The following is an 18965-nucleotide window of genomic DNA, read 5'->3' as shown; positions in this document are numbered from 1 at the left end:
AGAGAACAGACTACGAATGCACAGCATGCTGACCACTCAAGAGTCATTTCCCAAGGAAAGAGAAATCCTAAAACTAAAAGCAAAATAAATATTGGGAAATAAAGTTGACTTTTGAAATACTCTCAGCTTTAGTACCATGGGTAAGCATTATGTCAGCAGGGAAACACACACATAGAACTAGACCTTCGCTAGAGTAAGGACATTATTTTTAAAATGCTAAATGATTTTAATAGGATAGTTTCTTTGAATTACTCCTTTGGAATTGCAAAGCTGAATCAGGCAGTCGAACTGTCATTAGAATTATGACACTTTACACGTGGGCATTAAAGTTGTATCACTGATCACTCTAGAGCAGGGGTGGGCAAACCACAGCCCGTGGGCCAGATCCGGCCCATCAGGGCTTTGGATCCGGCCCGCAGGATTGCCCCCCGTGGCACCGTGGGCCCCACACCGCTCTCAGCAGTGGCCAGAACCATGTCCCTGCAGCCCCCGGGCAGGAGGGCAGAGGGCTCCGTGCATTACCCTTGCCTCCAGGCCCCGCCCCCCTCAGCTCCCATTGGCCGGGAACGGGAGCCACAGCGCTTCCTGGAGTGGCATAGGGCCGGGGACAGGGCAGGCAGGCAGAGAGCCTGCCCTGGCCCCGGTGCGCACCGATGCCACTCCGGAGCCACTTTAGATAAGCAGTGCTGGGCCAGAGCCCGAACCCCTCCTGCACCCTGCCCCCCAACTCCCTGCCCTGAGCCCCCAATTGCACCCCGCACCCTATCCCCCTGCCCTGAGCTCCCAGCCACACCCTGCACCCCTGTGCATCCCAACCCCCTGCCCTGAGCCCCCTCCCACAGTCCATACCCCTCCTGCACCCCTGTCCTGAGCCCCCTCCTGCACTCCGCACCCCTCCTTCACCCCAACCTCCTTTCCTGAGCCCCCTCATAAACCCCGCACCCCTCCTCTGCCCCAATCGCTTACCCTGAGCCCCTTCCTGTACACCGCACCCACTCCCACCCCCTGCACTCCCTCCTGCACCCCAACCCCCTGCCCCAACCCTGCATAAAATTTCCCCACCCAGATGTGGCCCTCAGCCCAAAAAGTTTGCCCACCCCTGCTCTAGAATATTACATTTGGTTGTTAGTAGTAATTATTATCCATTACCCTGGATGGAAGTCGTATGTCAGTCCTTGCTCCTGCTGCTAATAGTAGTTTCACTGCTCCTACATCTGCAGCTTTAACAGCAAAGAATAGGACATGCAGAGGGATCCGGCAAACATTGGGGTCTGCACCTCTGCGGAGAAGTAGTTTGACCGTGGTCCATCTCTTTTGGTGTCTAAAGTCAATATGGCAAACAACAGAATAAGCTGTCAATAACTCATAAAAAGGAGCATATTTCTAAACACTGGCTCTTAAGCTGACTCGGGTTCAGGGGCTGTTTAATTGTAGTGTAGACGTTCGGGCTTCGGCTAGTGCCTGGGTTCTAGGATGCTGTGAGGGGGGTGTGCAAACTGGTACTTGGGCCTAGGGAGAGAATGTCTGCTGTACCACTCCTTGTGAGACTAATGTGCAGCACACAGCAATGCTATGCCATGCAGTGGGTGTGGTGGTTACATGGCCTATCTTACACCAGCCCCTTTCAGCACTGTTGAATCCCAGGGGGCACAAGCCAGGATCAGACCCCATACTCAGGAGACCCCAGAAACTACAAATGTATAAGATCCATGCCTGGGAGTGGACAAGTGAGGTAAGGGAAGGTTACTTGCATCTTCCACACCTTGCACATGTGAGCCATAATCTGGCCTAGATGTGTTTGCCCTAAAAAACTGCAGGACTAATGTTTCCTAGACAGCAGATCCCAACCCATCAGTGGGTTGCAGGAAGGGTCAAGATGGGTTGCAGGCCTGGTGCAGAGGGGAGGCCCTGGGATGGGTGAGTGAGGAGGGTTTGAAGACCAAGCCCAGCCCACACTCACCCTACAGCAGCAGCTCCTTTCCCTCAGGGCTCGGCCCAGCTCCTCACTCTGAGTGTTGTGACCTGGCAACCAGGGTCACAGAGCCACTCACTCAAATTTGGCCTAGCCACCCCCCAGCCCATCATGACAGAGAGGCAGCTGGGCCAAACTTGAGTTGTGCTGCAACCCCAACCCCTTGTTCTCCAACCAAATGCCTCCCAGAGTCTCCCGTTTGCACGGGGCAAGGAAGAGGGCTGTGGTGCCAGGATGAAGGATGCTGCTGGAGGTGCTCAGTGCACCCTCAGCAGGGCGAAGAGAGGAGGTACTGGAGGAGAAGGATGCTGGCCTGTGATTCCCTCCCCCATGAATCTGGGCCCTACGCACGTATCCAGTTTGTCTGTGTGTTCATCTGGCCCTGGCAACATATCCAGATTTTTTTTAAATGGGTGCCAGGCTGTAACAGCAATACTCAATATAGCACAGACTAGTTTTTCATAATACAGAAATGTTTTTATGAAGGTAATATAGAATTACTATTACTGTTGCAAAGTACAGGTTTTTTAAAATAGTTTATTTTTACACACACACACACAGAGTATATATGTAAAGCTGAGACACAAAAAGAGACAAAATGGTGGGTTATCTTATTTAAAAGGTTTTAAGGAGTGAAATTCAGGCCTTCTCCCTGTCAGGTAAGGACCCGGAATGCCCCTTGATCAGGAATGCCCAGTTGATCTATCCCAAGCAAATGCAGGGTCATTCTTCCCCACAAACATGTAAAACTACACTTGTTACTTTCTCGTGCAATAGGGTTCACCAGAGTTTGTCTAACCTTTCCAGAACACAGAGCCAGTGGTTTTTCTTAGTAGCACTTACTCAGATATTGATAACGCCATTTTTCTCACGGTGCCTTCAGCCCCACCATATCCATTGACACAGGCATAGGAGGGTACTCTCAGCAAACAATGGCTGAAGGCATCTGCACTCTGCTGCAAAGCTTCCAGAGAAACCTCGATTCCATAGTTGAAAACAGTACGGTTCGACTCAAAGTCGGTTTCAGTGCTGCAGCCAGTCCTCTTTTCTAAACTTGCACGGTCCATTTCGTCCAATGCATTTCTATCATCTGAAACAGATTCTGCCTTTTCCCCAGACATAGGAGGTACCACAGCTGACTGATGAACAGGGCCTGTTAAGCATTTCTGTTTTGCTGATGCCAATGGAAGTTGTGCAGGTCCATCTTCCAACTGCTCATCCTTATTTAAAGTTTTTAAAAAAATTAAAATGACAAAAATGAAGAAAATATGGAAAATCCTTTCTTCAACATCGAAAATCATCATATCAACATCAGTGCCGGACATCATCAATGTGTGTGTATACAACAGTACTGGAATTTGGTATATTACAGCTGAGTTAAGGTAGAACACCATTTCACTCAGTCTTACTCTACCAGTCATGGGAAACATTTTGAATAGTGTGTGTGTTTGGTTTTTTAGCCTCCATTGTCAATAAAACCCTCTTAGGAGCTTTCAAATCTCAGCTGGTACTCCCTCACTTTATAAAAGCTCTGAAACAGAAGGGGACATTTCTTGATTTTCAATTTGCACATCAGCGTACAAGCTAATGAAGACCTAAACCTAACGCTAAAGCTAGAAGGAGAGAGAGACTAGTGTACATTTTTTCCCATCTACCTTTCTTGCAGCAGCCAAGAGACTTTTGAAGTTAATGGGAATCATGTGTTTAATCTGTCTAGGCAATTTTGTAAATTATTATTATTAATTATGTGTATTGCCATAGTGTCTAGGACTCCCACTCATGGGCCACAACCCCCTTGTACCAGGTGCTGTACAAAACACAGAATAAAAGACTGTCCCTTCCCCACTGAGTTTACAAATCCAAGTCCCACTAGGCACCTATTTATCTGTATCTTAAGGCACCTAAATACCTTGGAAAATTTGGCCTGAAGTCTCTGGTACTAATGTGACACATTGACTGCAGAATAGCCCTGGAGCCTGATCCTGTGCAGTGCGAGCTATCGGTGGAAGTCAAGGGCACTCAGCAACTTGCAGGGTCAAGGGAGGTAAGAGCAGTTTGACTTTTCCCAACTGCTGGAACACTCACAGCAAAGTAATTTTAAAAAGCAGACCTGTGGCTCAATTTAGGACACGGTGAATTCTGATTTCACAGTTATAGATTAATAATGTACTGACCTCCTCTTTTTTAAAGTTCCTCTCAGCAATATTAGCCTTAAATGATTCTACTGGGTAATAAAGAATAATGCACATTGATAGGGCTGATAATCCTTCATCGCTGCATTTATTCACATCAGCTCCATTATCAAGAAGAAGATTAATGATGTCGTCATGGTAATTCGTCTGTGAAGTAAAACATTTGGATGATTGTTTTACGAGTATATGTGTATACATACAATTTTAGTTTTCCATGTGGGATTAACTGAAATCACTATTGGGTTTAAAGTTAAAACAAAAAGACACTCACTAAAGACAGACTCAAAACACTATTATTGATTTCAGTTTCATTTTGTGATTTCACTTTCTTGTCTTTTTATGCCAGTGCTGAATTTGGCCCATAAATTAACAGTGATCTCAAAATGTTTCTACTGCTTCAAGCTATGTCTTATAGTTAATGGGGAAGGCTGGCAAAGCCAATAAAAAGATAAAACTATTTTAGGCGCACCCAATATAAGGCAGGTGTATAATTGCATTTTTTCTGGAGTATGGCTTTTAATGGCACAAACCAAGAATTAGATGTTGGGTTAGTGATGTAGCCACTATCACAGCAGCAGCATCCGGAGATGTCAAGTGAATCCATTTACCATTAAGATAATAAAGAGGGCAGTCCATGACTGGATGGCATGTTGAGGTACACAAGGGAGCTAAAGAAGCCCCAACAGTAAAGATATAAGTGAAACCACCCCTGATCACAATGTATCCTGTTGTAACAAAGAAGGATCTTTCAGTTCATGTGGTTGTTCTGAGGGGCATCTGAGATCTGATCCAGAGAACCTATCTGCCAAGAAATGCACCATTGATCCAAAATACAGTCCCGCACTGCCTGTTGCCTCTGGTCCTTAGAAACGTTGTAAGTGTCTGTAATTACACTGAAGTCAATGGAGTTTCACCCACTTACATCAACTACTAAATCTGACCTGTTAAACTGGAGTAGATACTACTGGTAGGCATTTCAATTTTTCTTACATTAGTGAGCTACCTGAGAAACACACTTCATTTAAATAAAATATTTTTCATGCTGACTTTTAAAAGGCCTAATGTTTTCAGAGAAGACTTAACTGTTGTAAAGCACACTATCATGGAACTCAGGAATCAAATACAACAAAATGCTGTATTCATACAACATTTTGGCAGTGAGGAAAAATCAAAATAAAAACTGTCAGGAAATTCAAAGTTATTGTTGCCAAAGCAACAGTAACTCTGCCACATTGCACACGCTGTAAATGGCAACAGTCTATGTGCATTAGGTTCCATTTTGTCCTCAGATGTATGCTCAGTTTTGACTTTCTGTGTTACAGTGGACAAGTCACTTAACCCCTGTGCCTTCAATACTCTCCCCCCGAAATCGACTGTACGGTCACAGGACTGCTGGGGGAAGAGGATTAATGTCTACAAAATGACTAAAGGTCATGGGATGAGAGGCCTATACAAAAAGAGAAAAACTCTAATGTTCTAAATTAATATGGAATTAATTTTCTTGTTCTGAGGACTTTAAAAAAAATCACTAGCAAAAATCAAATTCATTTGTTAATAGATGTAAGGTGCCCAGAAGGCTAGGCTGGGCACTGATAAATGTTTAAATAAGGAGCCAAATTCTTCCCACAGATAAACTGAAGTCATGCATAAATCATAACTTCTACACAAAACCAGACTGTAACCAACCCCCCCGCCCAAAAAAAAAAAACCCCACAAAAAACAGACCCCTTCTGGGTTTGAATACAGCCTGGAACAAGAAAGCAGTGGGGGCGGGGAAGCAGGGGCAGTTTCAGGGATTTAAATCCAGCCCAGTGCAACACTCAGATTGGAAGGATTTGGAATTTTAGGCTTGGAGTCATCTTTAATATTACAGAGGGATACATTTTACAGATTTTTGTTAGCATGTTGCTCAGCAAGCTGTCTTTCCTTCAAGATGTTTGCTACCAAGTCTCATGCATTTACTGTATAACAGAGAGAGACAGATGCAGTAGCAACAAAAAATATGGTCATTCACAGAGGGAAGAGTCACATTTGGGGTCTTACAGCAGCAGCAGCAAGTGCAGTATATCCATGCATGTCAGCGACATCTGGATGAGCTAAGCTGTCCCTCAGAATCTCATAAATGCTATTGAAGTCTCCTGCTGCTGCCTTCTGAATCAGCTGCTCCGAAGCAAGCTCTTTGGGGCCCTTGGGTCCAAAGGTGTCTCGGCTTCCATTCAGAATGATGTTGATATCCCAACTGATCTCTGTTTGACAATGCCTCAAACACAAGAAAGAGAAAAACATTAAACAGCTGGAGAGTCCACATTTAACTTGAACAGCTATGCAGCAGATACCTGTTATACCACAGAATTTTTTTTAAAAAAGCCACTAATAATCAAGATTATTGCCAGGTAACATGGGAGAAGGAGGATGGCAACCATTTAAAAAAACAATCTCAGACAGTTCAATTTTGCTCCCATCATGGAATGAGCATAAGGGAGTTAAAATGGTCCAAGAGCTGTGGTATGGGGGACATTAATCATATTCAGGGAAGGGGTTAAAAACATCCAGCCCCAAGAATCTGGATGTTTGCAAGTGAAAATTAAATACCAAGCTCTCCAAGGTTGAAAAAGGCCACATGGTGTTCTTAGAAGATTAAAGAAAGCAATACAAGGCACTCATCTGCATGATGGACCACATTTCCAAACTGTGCTGCCTCAGCTGATTCTGCAAAATATGTACATGCTGGCACCGTTCCTGCAAACATACCTGTGCATGCAGGCAGAGTATTTTCATGTGTAAGAGGGTATTTGCACGTACAAAGTACCTGTCTGCATATATAGCTAATACCAGCTACATGTGCACTAACAGCTGAAGACACTTTGGAGCATGTTTTTGCATAATCTAGTGGATAGGGCTCTGTCATTTTGCTGTATGACCCTGTAGCACTGGGGTAGGCAAACTTTTTGGGCCGGGGGCCACATCTGGGTGGGAAATTGTATGGAGGGCTGAGGCAGGGGGTTGGGGTGCAGGAGGGAGTGCGGGGTGTGGGAGGGGGTGCGGGGTGTATGAGGGGGCTCAGGGAAGGGGGTTGGGGTGCAGGACGGGTGCAGAGTGCAGGAGGGGGCTCAGGGCAGGGGTACAGGAGGGATGCGGACTGCAGGAGGGGGCTCTGGGCAGGGGATTGGGGTGCAGGAGGGCTGCAGGGTGCAGCAGGGGGCTCAGGGCAGGGGGTTGGGGTGCAGACGGGGTGCGCGGTGCAGGCAGGGGGCTTAGGGCAGGGAGTTGTGCGGTGGGGTGCAGGAGGGGTTCAGGCTCCAGGGTGGCAGCGGTGCACACCAGGGCCAGGGCAGGCTCCCTGCACGCCTGCACTGTCCCCGGCCCTGCGCCACTCCAGGAAGCGCTGCGGCCCCTGGGGTGGCGGGGGGGCAAAGGGCTCCATGTGCGCTGCCCTTGCCGCGCCTCCTGGTACCTCCCCTGAAGCTCCCATTGGCTGTGGTTCCTTGTTCCCGACCAATGGGAGCTGTGGGGGGGGTGCCTAGAGGCAAGGGTCCGGGGGCCGCAGGGGCGTCGCGCCAGCCACTCCTGAGAGCAGCACGGGGCCTGCGGCGCCATGGGGGACAATCCCGCAGGCCAAATCCAAAGCCCTGAGGGGCCGGATCCGGCCCACAGGCCATAGTTTGCCCACCCCTGCTGTAGCATAATGGAGTCCCTAATCTAGGTTGGGACTTCTAGGCATTCTATAATTCAAATTAATAATAATGATGTTTTTGTAGGCACATACCAGGACCTGAGTTGATGGTATATTTCAAGGAAAGAGGTTTCCTTTAGGTTAAGGAAGTGAGAGGGGAACATGCAGTTTGTTTCACAAAATCTCATTTGCAGTTTGTCAAATGAATTTCTAAACTTAGTCATGGACAGTAGAAATTTTTCTGTGAAGCATGACTTCTGTACCACAACTTGTGCTAAAGATGGTCTTTGCAATAGTCTAAAAAGAAAATCCCATATATATCCCAACAAACACAAATCACACACAAAAATCAATAGCTACCTGTATTTATAGATGTGCTTCTGCATTCTAACCATTAAAGGGCTTGTGTTTTTAATAGGCCATGGCTGTTCATCATACAACTTTTTGTTGTTCTGAAAATATTGGGAATCAAACTCTTTACGGAAGATGCGAGTCAGGGGAAGGTGATCTGTATCAGTTGAGTATATGTACATTTTTTCAGGCAATGTGTAATTGTCATCTAAAAGGAGACGTTTGTAGTTGTAGAAAAATGGGTCCTCTTCCTCATTCAGATCCCAAAATGGAATTTCCTCATCAGAAAGATACTCTCTCTGGGAATCAGCATCAAAATAGCTGTAGTGTTCTGGGTAATCCAGGAGACAAAAATGTCCAGGTATTTCAGTACATAGTTTAATTATGTGATTCCTGAGCCACAAGCCAACGTCTTGAGAGCCATCTGGATAGCTCTGAACTCCTGGTCCAAAACGCTCATCGGCCTTGTATAGTCCCTTAGGAGAGCAATAGGTTTACTAGTATTAGAGAAGACATATAGGTCAGACATTCTACATAACTTACAGCCTGGCTTCCATTTAAAAGGTGCAAAACCAAATTTACTTGGTCTGACATTACTGTTCCAGTGTCAATTGCCTATTGACATTTAGAGCAATCTAAGCACCTGACAAGCTGCTCAACTATTGTATTCACTTTGATTGGTCACACTGGAACTGCACTAATGGCAATACATGAAACCCATTGGCTGAAGTAAGGTAGGGTGGATGGCTTCACTGAAGGCAATGGTGCTACAGGTTTTAATTAGGACCATTGAGACACTTTTATTCACTGTTCAAGAATATTCATACAGCTCAAGCTTTGTTCTCACAAGCATTTGCAGAAAGTTAATTTCAGCCTTTTGTAGCTTTGTTTGTTTAATCAAGAAACCAAGTTTGTTTCATGACTAAGTGAAATTAGTTTGCAAAGGAAGCAGTTTATGGTTAGGTCATTCAGAAATACTGTTCCATCTGCCACAGAGCTCAGGTATCTAGGCCTCTCTAAATACTACTTGCCACAAGCAAGTACATATTATGATATGTACATAAATTTGTACATATTACGATCAGTTTATGGACAACTTAAATGGAAGGGATCAGTTCTCTGACTATACTGTTTGCAATAAGTAGTTCAACCACCTCTAATAGAGTCAACCAGACTTGAAAATTTTCAGTCATTTCATATCTTGACACTTGAAACCTTGCTCCCCTCAAGTCTACTCAGAACATTGTTTCTAAAGTCATCTTCCTGGCTCATCACCCAGACCTAATCAACCCCCTCTCTGAGTCCCTCCACTAGCTCCCACTTCACCTTCACATCAAACTCTTGCTTCTTAAGTCAGATTCTCAGCTGATGTAAAATGAGCATAGCTTCATTGACTTCAGTGGAGCTACACGGATTTACAACAGTTTGGGATCTGGCCCCTTGTCTTTAACTGTAAGGTTCTTCATAACATAGCCCTACACTTCCTAGCTCATTTACTAACCTATAGTGCCACTGCTCCTTGCCTTCCCTCCACCAGCATTCCCAGCTTTTACTATTCACAAGTCAGCGTCTGCTTTAAAACAACTCCATGTTTGCTTTCTCTCCCGCTGCCCCTTATGCCTGAGGAAAAACTCCCTGAATAAATCTGTAGGGACACTACCTCATCCTCCTTCTGACTTCCCTCCGCTGTGATGCCTCAAAACCCAGATTGCTGATCATGGCTATGCTGCTGACAAGCTGTGACTATCTCTCCTTCCCTTCCTTCATTCCCTTATGCCCTTCTTCCCTATCTCTATCCCCATCTTAAAAAGAAAATTACATTCCATGTAGCTAACCAAGCTGGGCCAATTCTTCACTGGATTCAATTGCTGATATGTTGTATCCCCACACCCTACCCTTTGATATCTTTCCACCTTCAGGGCAGGTTTTGTCTCTTTTCTAGGTCTGTATAGTGCCCAGCACAACGGGAGCCCCGATCCCAACTAAGATGACCAGATATTTGTTAAGCTTACTAGTAGAGATGAAAAATGCTAGTGCTCTCTCTCTCTCTCTCTCTCTCTCTCACACACACACACACCCCTCTGCAGTTTAAAGGATCACCCACCATGTAAGACTGCCAGTCGATTTTCTGTTTAATAAACTTCACCTGCCTCTTGTGTTTTTGGGACACCTTCTGTCCCTGCTTTGCTTCACTCCTCTTTCATTCCTTCTGTGCATCTTGCTGCACTGTTTTGTGTGCACACTGTTTCCTCTCTTCCTTCCTTCCCGCTCCACCTCCTTACGTCCTTCCTCTCTTCCTTCCTTCCCGCTCCACCTCCTTACGTCCTTTCTCTTTTCCTTCCTCTGCCCCTTTACATCTGTTGTGTGTCATCTTCCCCAATCCTCCCTCAAATATTTCTCTGCTCTTTAAACGCATCCTCTCAATCACTCATTTGCCTATATTGTCCCCACCCCTTACCACCTCTCCACCAGCTCCTGGCTTCCCACTCCCACCCATGCAGATAACAGTGGCAGCCTGGTCCTCTGCTTCCCAGCTCACCCACATGGCCTGAAAAAGAGAATAGCCACACCTACTCTGCTCTCCTCCTGCTCCCTCAACAGGAAAACAAAAACAATACAGACACCTCCTGCCCATCAAGCCTTTGCTGCCTGGTTGCTTCCTTCTTAAAGGAGCGTAACACCAGGGCTACTCTGCTCCAAGGCTTATCGCTACCTTCAGAGACAAGAACCTGCAGCTCCTGCTGTCCTGTTCTCTGCCCATCAACAGCCACACTCCACAGTGACACTTGCCTCGGACGTGTGGTTTTTGAAGCCCTGGCTCAATTGAGGCTCCTATCTTTGGTCATTTCTGCACAAGGCATGAATTCGAGCAACTACTTTAGAAGCTTTAAGCTTCTTTTTTTTTTCTTGTTGGTATTTTATTACCAGAGTGCAAGTTTTAGCCATTAATGATCTGCACACGCTTCAGAAACACATTCCGGCCACATGCTTTGTGGGAAAGCCACAGAGACCATGCTGGCAGCACAAATTCATATTCTGTTAGTGCTATCAGTCATTAGATACATTCAATTTCATCTTGTTACCTGATAGTTTCTGCCATCCTTGAATTCCATAGTCCCATATCCTTCTTTATGGCTAAGATAAAATGAACCGGCAAATTTGGAACTGTCTGGCCAAAAATACATCCCTTTGCCATGGCGATGGTCCTTGTAAAACTGCCCCACATACCTCTGTAACACACCAAAAAAAGAGGAAAGTGATATAGCTGAGGGAAGAGAAATAAGTGGCTTGTAATTGTTCCTCACTACAATGGAGCAATACTAGAGAAGATGCCCACACAAGATCTTGGTATATACAGAGTGCCTAGCCATTATGCATCTTTGGAAAACTGGCCAAAATCCTGGCCCCCTTGAAGCCAATGAAAAAACTTCCCTCAAGTTCAACTAGGCCAGGATTTCACCTATTATTTTTCCATAGACATATGGTAGGGCCTGTAACTCCCAACAGTTTAGAAGGAGATAAGTCCAAATGTTCACACATTCAAGTGCCCCAAGTCACAGCAAGATACAGAGTAAGCCAGCAGCTATTTAAGCGCTCAGCAGCTGACCCAGCCCTTGTGTGTACATATGAAATAGTGAGGTATTGAAGTTGCAGTATCAGGGAGGTCCCGAGTATCCACAGAAACGTAAGTTTGGCTCAAAATCAGGTGCACACACTATAAATGTATGCCCAGTCGCAGACCAGAGCTGGGTCTGCCTGGAGCAGCTGTCTCCCACTTACCTACTCTAACCCAAAGAAGCCCTGAAGAATCCAAAGAGACATAATCTCAGGCCCTTCATCCTTCACTGATCTCACCCTGGCAGGTCAGTCATCCGTCCATCACCCCGTTCTCTCCTATCAGATTCCCAGGCCACTAACCCCTGGAAGAAGGAGCCTCTGCTCCCCCACAGCTATTCTTAGAAAGGCTCAGGTACACAGTTGACCCTGAATCCTATTATTAAGTCCGACAGTCGGTTCCCACTGGAGCTAGATGAAGACAGAGGGACCTGCTGGCTCCCTCTAGTGTGCAATCCTGGGAAAACAACCCCCTGTACCTCCAGAGAGTCCAGTCTAACAAATGAAGTGTGACTTGGTGGGTAGGACTTGCACCATAACAGCTGTTAGTCAAGGTAATACATTTTTATACACGGATACATACGAGAGGGAGAGGTAAAATCTGGTTACAACTTTAACAGGGAATCTACTTATTCTTCATAATATAACCACCATATTAAAAAAAAAAAACCTAATTGATCCTTCTCATTTTTGTAGGGGGATAAACCTCAATATTGATGAAAAATGATTAATGAAATTATAATATATAGAACTTCCGAATTTAAGTTTTAACTGATTAAAAAAAACCATAATACAAAAAAATCCGACATCAATGTTTATGGATAAACATCAGAATAACACCAGAAATGGTTACTCAATCACAGAAATGTAGGACTGGAAGGGGTCTCGAATAGCTTATCTGATGCAGGACTAAGCATTAGACCATCCCTAGCAGGTGTATCTAACCTGTTTCTTAAAAACCTCCAATGATGGAGATTCCACTACCTTCCAAGGTAATCTATTCCAGTGCTTAACTATCCTTACAATTAGCAATTTTTTTCTAATATCTAACCTAAATCTTCCTTGCTGCAATTTAAGCTGACGACTTCCTGTCCTGTCCTCAGTGGATAAGAAGAACAATTTATCACTTTCCTCTTAATAACAACCTTTTACATACTTGAAGACTGTTATGTCCCCTACCCCCGTCTTCTCTTCTCCACACTAAACAAACCCAATTTTTTCAATCTTCCCTCATAGGACACGTTTTCTAGACTTCTCATCATTTTTGTTGCTCTCTTCTGGACTTTCTCCAGTTTATCAACATCTTTGCCGAAGTGTGGTGCCCAGAACTAGACACAATACTCCAGGCGAGGCCCTATCAGTGCTGAGTAGAGCAGAAGAATTACTTCTCGTGTCTTGCTTACAATACTGCTAATACATCCCAGAAGAATGTTCGTCTTTTTGCGACGATATTACACTGTTGATTCATATTTAGCTTGTGATCCACTATAACGCCCAGATCCTTTTCAGCAATACTCTTTCCTAGGCAGTCATTTCCTATCTTGTTTTTGTGCAATTGATTATTCCTTCGTAAGTGTAGTATTTTGCATTTGTCCTTATTGAATTTAATTCTATTTATTTCAGACCATTTCTCCAGTTTGTCAAGATAATTTTGAATTCTAATCTTGTCATCCCAAGTGCTTGCAACCCTCCCAGCTTAGTATCATCCACAAACTTTATAAGTGTACTCTCTATGCAATTATCCAAATCATTAATTAATTAATTGAATAGAACTAGACCCAGAACAGATCCCTGTGGGATCCCACTCAATATAACCTTCCAGTTTAACTGTGATATCTACTCGCTGAGTACGGTTTTCAGAAAGTCTTTTAAAGTTGGAGATATATCACACCTACTTATTCCGCCCCTATCCAATTCATATTGACTTCACCTTTTGCCCAAGTGCAGCTTGTTTACACAGGTGAAGTCTAGGCTCCCTGGCTACTATCCAAGGACTTGTATACATGGAGCAGTAATATGGACTACAGGGGTGTGACTTCTAAAGCACACTAATGTGTTGCGCATTAATTGGTCCAGGTAGACCCTGCTGGTGAAAACTAAAGATTTCCCAGGGCATTTTAACGTAGTGCTCTTTGAAACAGTACTACATCTATATACAAAGAGAAAGCCCTGAAAACACCCAATTTTTGGACATTATGTAGAATTCAAAAATTGGGGGAAAAAACCCTGAAAAATGATATTAATAAACTCAAAAAACAGAAGCTCTATGATAGTTTTAGTTTATTACAAGCTCACCTTGACTGAATTTTAGAAGATACCTACATGTTCTTGGACAATAAGATAGATCACATTCTTATGTTTTGCAGTGTTTATTTTATTAAAGGCGTGTTTATTAAAGTACGTTCAAGCTAACTAACAAAACTAGGAAACCTCTGCAGGCACAAAAAGTGTCAAGGAGAATGAGATCTCCTGGGCCATGAAAGCATATTTTCAGTCACCTCCAGATATAGTTGCACAGACTCTTAAATGCAGCTTTAGCATTTCTGTTTTGCTTTAATATTGTATATACTGTTTGAAGGACTACAGAAATGTTGGCTATTGTGATTTTTTGCCTTGAATACAGTGTTTGGTAGGAGTTATCGGTTGCAAACAGTGGGTGAAGATATTGCAGATTGTAACCTTGAGAGACATTTGGTTTAAAGTTAAAAACCACTAGAAATGTCTTCTCAAAGACCAGGCACCTCCCCATTATTAAAGAATGTCTTTTCCTGGGACCTAACAGAAAAAAGTGACACCTTGTATATCAAGACTACAAAACTATGTCAAAAGCCTCTTTATCACCCCTTGTCTCATCGTCCTCAATTCAAAGAGGAAAACCTAAGATTTCTCATACACACACACACACACACACCATTTAAAGAACTCTAGAATTATTCTTTTTTAACCCAATTCCTTTGATAAACACTCTAAAAATCTTAATTCTTTTAATGATAAGGAAAACATATAGAGTTGGGAATTGTTTTAAGAAGTTGTTGGTTACTCAACACAAGTTTCCAATGAAACTTGAAACTTTTGTTCATTCTTTAAATGCTTAAAATTGTATTTGTTTCTTTGGTTTAATCTGTACATGTTTTCTATTTAAATCCAATTATCTAATGTTATAACTAAGTATTTAGCTCACCTTTAATCATAGCATCCCTTAAGGTGTAGTACAAAGACAATCATTAAGGGACAATTAAGAGAGACAGTCATTAAGATATGGCTTACCATTTCTTGTTTCTCTTTTCTGAGTAATTTGGGGGATAAAATTACTTGGTGCTCAACACCTTAAAACATACCATTCTTCCCTATATGATGTTTCTACAATGTCTGGTGCATCAATGAACCAGATGGCTTGCCAATGTCCCACTGATATGTGGACAATGCTGTGACTATCCTCAGTAAAATTATTATAGATCAGACAAAATGACTAGATAGTTTGGGGATTAGTAATGGAATCTGACATGGATCCTCTCACGTCTAGGTCACCAATTTGAGTCCTGGCCTTAACTGATAGAGACTGAAAACCATTACCCTCCATGAAACAAACTGTTGATACCTTCCAGTAGGAGCTGAACAGAGATCTGCATCACCAAAGATGCTGAGCCACCACTACAGGCATTAACTGACATTTGTTGGCACTCAGAAGAAAAACAAAGGACCAAATGGGCTCTTTGAGAATGTCCTTGCAGGTCAAGGTGAGAAACATTGGTGAATGATGTGCAAAAGCTTGCACTGTCGAAGCCTGTGCCACATCTGACTAGAATGAAGTCCACTTTCTAGGGCTGGTGACATGAAGCCAGTTAAATGAACGTCTAGAAAAATGCAGACAGAATGAGTTAAATATATTCCCATTTGGATGTTGTAGGAACTCAGGAGTGCACCTCAGATGCCCCCTCTGCCCAGGTAATGAGTTCCCAGTGGAGGTTTCTGATTACATTGTTCTGACAGAATCCCTTGCTGAAGAAACTACCGGGCAACATTCATGATTACCACAGATGAAACTATGTCCAAAGGGAGCTGATAGGAAGCACAGATAAAGCCCCATGTTCAAGAACTAAACCTTTCAGGCCTGCAGAACTAATTGCACTATGATCAGAGAGAGGTAGGGTCCAGGCACAAAACTGCTTTGGACAGTAGCATCTGCAGGAAAAGGAGAAATGAGAAGCAGATTTGGGGGTAGGGGGCTTGGGTTACCTCTGCTGGAGATAGTGAAAGTGATTCTGTTGTGCTGCGGTGGTTAATCCTACAGAAGGCATTCAACTGTACAGAGAAAGGAACAGTGAAAAGAAGAGAGTTGAGAAAAAGGCTAAGAGCTAGGGATGCAGCTGAAACACAGCCTACGGAACAATAGAGAAACAAAGGTGAAATTCAGTGCTAACCAGTGTGTATCCCTAGGCCAATCAGGAGGTGAGACCCAGCCCAAGGACCCCCCAAAAAAGCAGAGTATGGGACTGACCGTGCAAGGCTAAGAGTGAAATACCTCAGCAGACAGCAAGTGAACAGCCCACGGGAAAACAAGCATCTAAGACTGACAAAATGGAGTGACCCAGTGAAGCACAAGAAGTGTCCGAGAGAAACCAGGGAAGGAGCAGCACAGGGAGTCTGCCAAGAGCATGGATGGAAAAGAGCTCTGAATGGCCAGAGGCAACGGAGCATCTGCAGGGGACCTGGAAAGCCAAGGTCACTTAGAGAGAACATAAGAGAAAACAATTAACTCTGATTTCATTCTTTACTCTCCTTGTTCCAGAGAAGGTGTTAATAGGTAGGTCAATGTTCTCAAATTCATTCCTCTAAAAAGGGCCCAAGCCCTTTGGGAAGGCTTCACTTCGTACATTTATGGCCAGTGGAAAGAAATACAGATGGCAGCAACTAAGACTTGGATGGGGGTCTCATATTAAACAATATCTTTGCTACGTGCCTGGAGGAAAGAGGAAAGATGGTATTGAACTGTTCTTACTAAATTACATTTCTTTCCTTAAAGCAACATATTGCCACTGCAGTTTTTATAGCCCAATGTCTCAAAGGAAAATAAATTTACTTTCCTGTTAGTGCTTCAAAAGATCACACAGATATGGTATAGAAAGGTACCAAAGCCTTCTAGTGACTCGGCATTGGCCACAGCCCAGGAGTGAAGTGTCATCAACCTAACAGTTTTAATTTAATTCATATACAGCAAAACCTGAAAACACTGATTTATCAAATACTCTGATCTCCAAGACAACTAGTGCAAGAATTCTCACAATTTCTTGGAGAGACGACACCGAAGTGGGTGAGGTAATATCTTTTAATGGACCAACTTCTATTGGTGAGAGAGACAATCTTTCAAGTTTACAGAGAGCTCTTCTTCAGGTCTGGGGATTTCTAATAATTTCTAAGTTAGCCTGCCCTGGCTCCATGCAGCTCCCGGAAGTGGTCTGCATGTCCAGCTCCTAGGTGCAGGAGCTGCCAATGGGAGCTGAAAGGATGGCGCCTGTGGGCGCGAGCAGCGCACAGAGCCCCCTAGCCCCTCTGCCTTGGAGCTGGACATGCTGGCTGCTTCCGGGAGCCACCTGAGGTAAGCGCCACCCAGAGCCCACACCCCTCTCCCCCCCACCCCCTCCCATACCCAAATTCCCCCCACCCCCGGAGCCCGTACTCCACGCCCCCTCCTGCAACCCAACTCCCTGCCCCAGCCCTGAGCCCCCTCCCACACTCTGAACCCACCAGCGCCAGCCCCAGCCCCCTCCTGCACACCAAACTCCTCATCACCGGCCGCACTCCAAAGCCTGCACCCTCAGCCAGAGCCCTCACCCCCTCCTGCACCCTAACCACCTGCCCCACCTCAGAGCCTTTGCCTACATCCTGAACCTCTCATTTGTGGCCCCACCCCCAGCCAGAGCTCTCATCCCCTCCCGCACCCCAACTCCCTGCCCCAGCCCAGTGAAAGTGAGTGAAGGTGGGGGAGAGCGAGCGACGGGGAGGAGGCGGGGAATGGAGTGACCGGGAGTGGAGTGACTGGGAGTGGAGCCTCAGAGAAGGGGCGGGGCAGGAGCAGGGCCTCAGGGAGGGCGGGGCAGGAGTTGGGGCAAGGGTGTTCAGTTTAGTGTGATTAGAAAATTGGCAACTCTACATATATGAGGAATTTCTCAAGAAATCTTTTTCACATCTAATTTAACAGGATCAAAGTCCATCTTATAAATAGCAAGTTATGGCTAACTACATAGAAACTCCAACAGTTCCATGATAATGTTCAGTATATTCACAGAAAAAAGGAGAGAGAAATGTTAATTTTTATGTTTTCAGAGGGTATGAATACATCACTTTTATAATATAAGGCAGATAGACACATCCTCCACTAGGCTACATCCACGGGAAATTACAGTGATTAAATTAGCAAGAGAACAGCTCACCTGATCAATGAGTGCAACAGAAACATATTGAGAATTACTAACATTAATAAAAATGGAACATAAGAGATATTGTTCAAACAAGGCGAGTTCCCCACTCCAATCCAGGATCTATCTGCTTGCAAATTTTCATTAAAATTAGACTTATTACTGTATATTAGTTTTACTTCAATCAAAAGTGGTGGTTCTGCAAGGTGCTAAGCATATCTCTGAATTGGAACTAAAATTAATTTTTCTGCTAAATGATTAAATGTAATTATGCATCAAAAATGTAGTGATCTATTGGACAAAGGGAAGAGATATAAACAGAATACACTCTTAACTAGATTTGAAGTCACTAGCTTTGAAATAAACAATAAGCTACACCATAGTTGGCATCCATGGAGATTTTACATATTATTTTCAGGAAAAATATATTGAAAATTGCAAGAAAAAATAAAGCAAATACGGGTTACAGCATTCAGGCCATTCCCTAGTTCACAGCAAGACCTTTATGTTTGCACGTATTACCTGATTTATGGGACAGACCAGCCCTGTAGGTGGTTAGAAAAATATGTTTGCTCTTGCAGGGTTTTCGATGAGGCTTCCCCTTACAGGGAAATGGGCCTACAGAGTTACAGGGGCTGTGAAGGCACATGGAGAAAGGATTCCCTAGATCTACAGACCCAGGAGCCATCTCCATGGATGGCTGCCCTGCCCCTGCCCCTTCCCCCCTAGAGTTCCTAGTTCCCAGT

The 18965-nt window shown here is 44.3% G+C and overlaps 1 protein-coding gene across 5 annotated transcripts in view; it reads right to left on the bottom strand.

Moving 5' to 3' along the window:
- The window catches only part of ANKMY1 (ankyrin repeat and MYND domain containing 1), a 66974-nt gene that overhangs the window by 41109 nt on the left and 6900 nt on the right, over positions 1–18965 (bottom strand). For all 5 annotated transcript variants that reach the window (XM_045030290.1, XM_045030288.1, XM_045030287.1 and 2 more), the window contains exons 3-8: positions 11272–11418; positions 8198–8664; positions 6208–6424; positions 4147–4311; positions 2816–3192; positions 1150–1321 (exon numbers count right to left, since the gene is read on the bottom strand). In XM_045030290.1, coding sequence (XP_044886225.1) covers positions 1150–1321; positions 2816–3192; positions 4147–4311; positions 6208–6424; positions 8198–8664; positions 11272–11418 — 1545 coding nt within the window. The remainder of the gene's footprint in view (positions 1–1149; positions 1322–2815; positions 3193–4146; positions 4312–6207; positions 6425–8197; positions 8665–11271; positions 11419–18965) is intronic.

Source organism: Mauremys mutica, chromosome 9, assembly GCF_020497125.1.
Source record: "Mauremys mutica isolate MM-2020 ecotype Southern chromosome 9, ASM2049712v1, whole genome shotgun sequence".
Taxonomy (NCBI): Eukaryota; Metazoa; Chordata; order Testudines; family Geoemydidae; genus Mauremys; species Mauremys mutica.
Note: the sequence above shows the minus strand (reverse complement) of the source record. Positions and strands in the feature narration are given on the sequence as shown.